Genomic DNA, 1,485 nt, shown 5'->3' on the forward strand with positions numbered 1-1,485 from the left:
CATGTCACAACAACAAAACACACGACACGACACAGGTGGGTGCGGGACTCCCTGCGGCGGGCGGCGGAGGCAGCGGCGGCGGCCGCAGCGGCGGCGGCAGCCAGGAACAGACGCGCCGGCATGCAGCTCGGCCCCGAAGGCGATGAAGACGAAGACGAGGAGGACGAGGACGAGGAGGGGGAGGGGGAGGAGGACGCGGCGGCTTCTGCGGCCCTAGGCACCTTGTCCGAGCTGGACTATCCTCCACATACAAGGCCCCCGGAGGAGTGGATCATGCCGCAGAGGCAGCAGCAGCAGCAGCGGCGGTGTGAGGTCCCGGAGGCGCGGCTGGAGGGGGCGGCGGCGGCGGCGGCGGATGTCAACGGCGGCGGCGGCGATGTGGCCTCAGGCCCCACCGCGATGCAATCGTTCGGCGCAGGCAATGGCGGCGAGCCCGGAGCGCATATGGTGGCGGCGGTGCCGTCACCGCCGCCGCCGCCGCCGCCACGGAATGCTGCCGAGGGTGGCGGCGGTGGCGGCGGCGGTGGCGGCGGCGGTGGCGGCGGCGGTGGCGGCGGTGGCACGTTCACACTCGCGAGTAGGTGGAGGTCGATATTGGACCTGGATAGCGACGAGGAGGGCGGCATCGGCGGCGGCGTCGCCGCCGCTGCCGCCCAAGGTACGGCAACAGCGACCGCCACTCCACCACCAGCGTCGCAGGCCGAAATCACTGCCGACGGCGTTGCCGCCATCCCTGCCGTACAGCCGCCGCCGCCGCCGCCGGACGAGTTCATCCGGCTTTGGCCCTGGGACCGATTTCACATCAGCCTCCCGGGGCCTGAGGAGATCGCCAAGATGGGAACGCAACAGCGGCGCCGCCGACGCCAATCTGACGGTACCTCTGGCAGTATGGATGGTACGACAGTCAGCAGCGGTGGCGGCACTACCGGCGTCTCCGGCGGACACGGAAGCGACGGCGGCGTCGCGAGTGCGGGTGGCATCGGCGGCGGCGGCGGCGGAGGCAGTAGCCGTTGTCGCAGCCAGCGGCGAGGCGTTGAGGCGCCGTCGCCTGTGGGGAGTAACGCCGAAGGCGGCCGGCGGAGGCGTCAGGGTCAGCAACGTCCGGCTCAACGGGGGAAGGAAGAGGAGCGGCAGGATACGCAGCAGCTGCAGGGCGATCTGAATGAGGACGGCAATGACGCCGTCACCGCCTCCGCCTCCGCCTCCGCCGCAGCGGCTGAACGGTCCCCACCAGCGGCGGCCTCAAAGGCGGCGTCGCGGCGGCGGCCACGCGCCGGGCGCGGCGGCAAAGCCGCCGCCTCCGCCGCTGCCACCACGGCTACCGCCACACTGCGCGCAGGCCGCAAACGGGTTGTGGCGGCAGCGGCTGCGGAGGTGCTTGCCGGCGGCGAGGCCGACGGCGAGGATGTCGGGGCAGCGGGAGCGGCGGTGTTGGAGCACCATGAGCCCGCCGCTGCCGCTGCCGGCGGCGGGCGAGCCAAGCGG

The 1,485-nt window shown here is 73.0% G+C and overlaps 1 protein-coding gene across 1 annotated transcript in view; it reads left to right on the top strand.

The window, feature by feature from the left end:
• The window catches only part of VOLCADRAFT_95457 (uncharacterized protein), a gene marked incomplete at both ends in the record, with an annotated part of 14,134 nt that overhangs the window by 11,501 nt on the left and 1,148 nt on the right, over positions 1–1,485 (top strand). Inside the window, one exon of the mRNA XM_002954555.1 lies at positions 36–1,428. Within this exon, the coding sequence (XP_002954601.1) occupies positions 36–1,428 (1,393 nt within the window). The remainder of the gene's footprint in view (positions 1–35; positions 1,429–1,485) is intronic.

This window comes from Volvox carteri (genome assembly GCF_000143455.1).
Source record: "Volvox carteri f. nagariensis unplaced genomic scaffold VOLCAscaffold_44, whole genome shotgun sequence".
Taxonomy (NCBI): Eukaryota; Viridiplantae; Chlorophyta; class Chlorophyceae; order Chlamydomonadales; family Volvocaceae; genus Volvox; species Volvox carteri.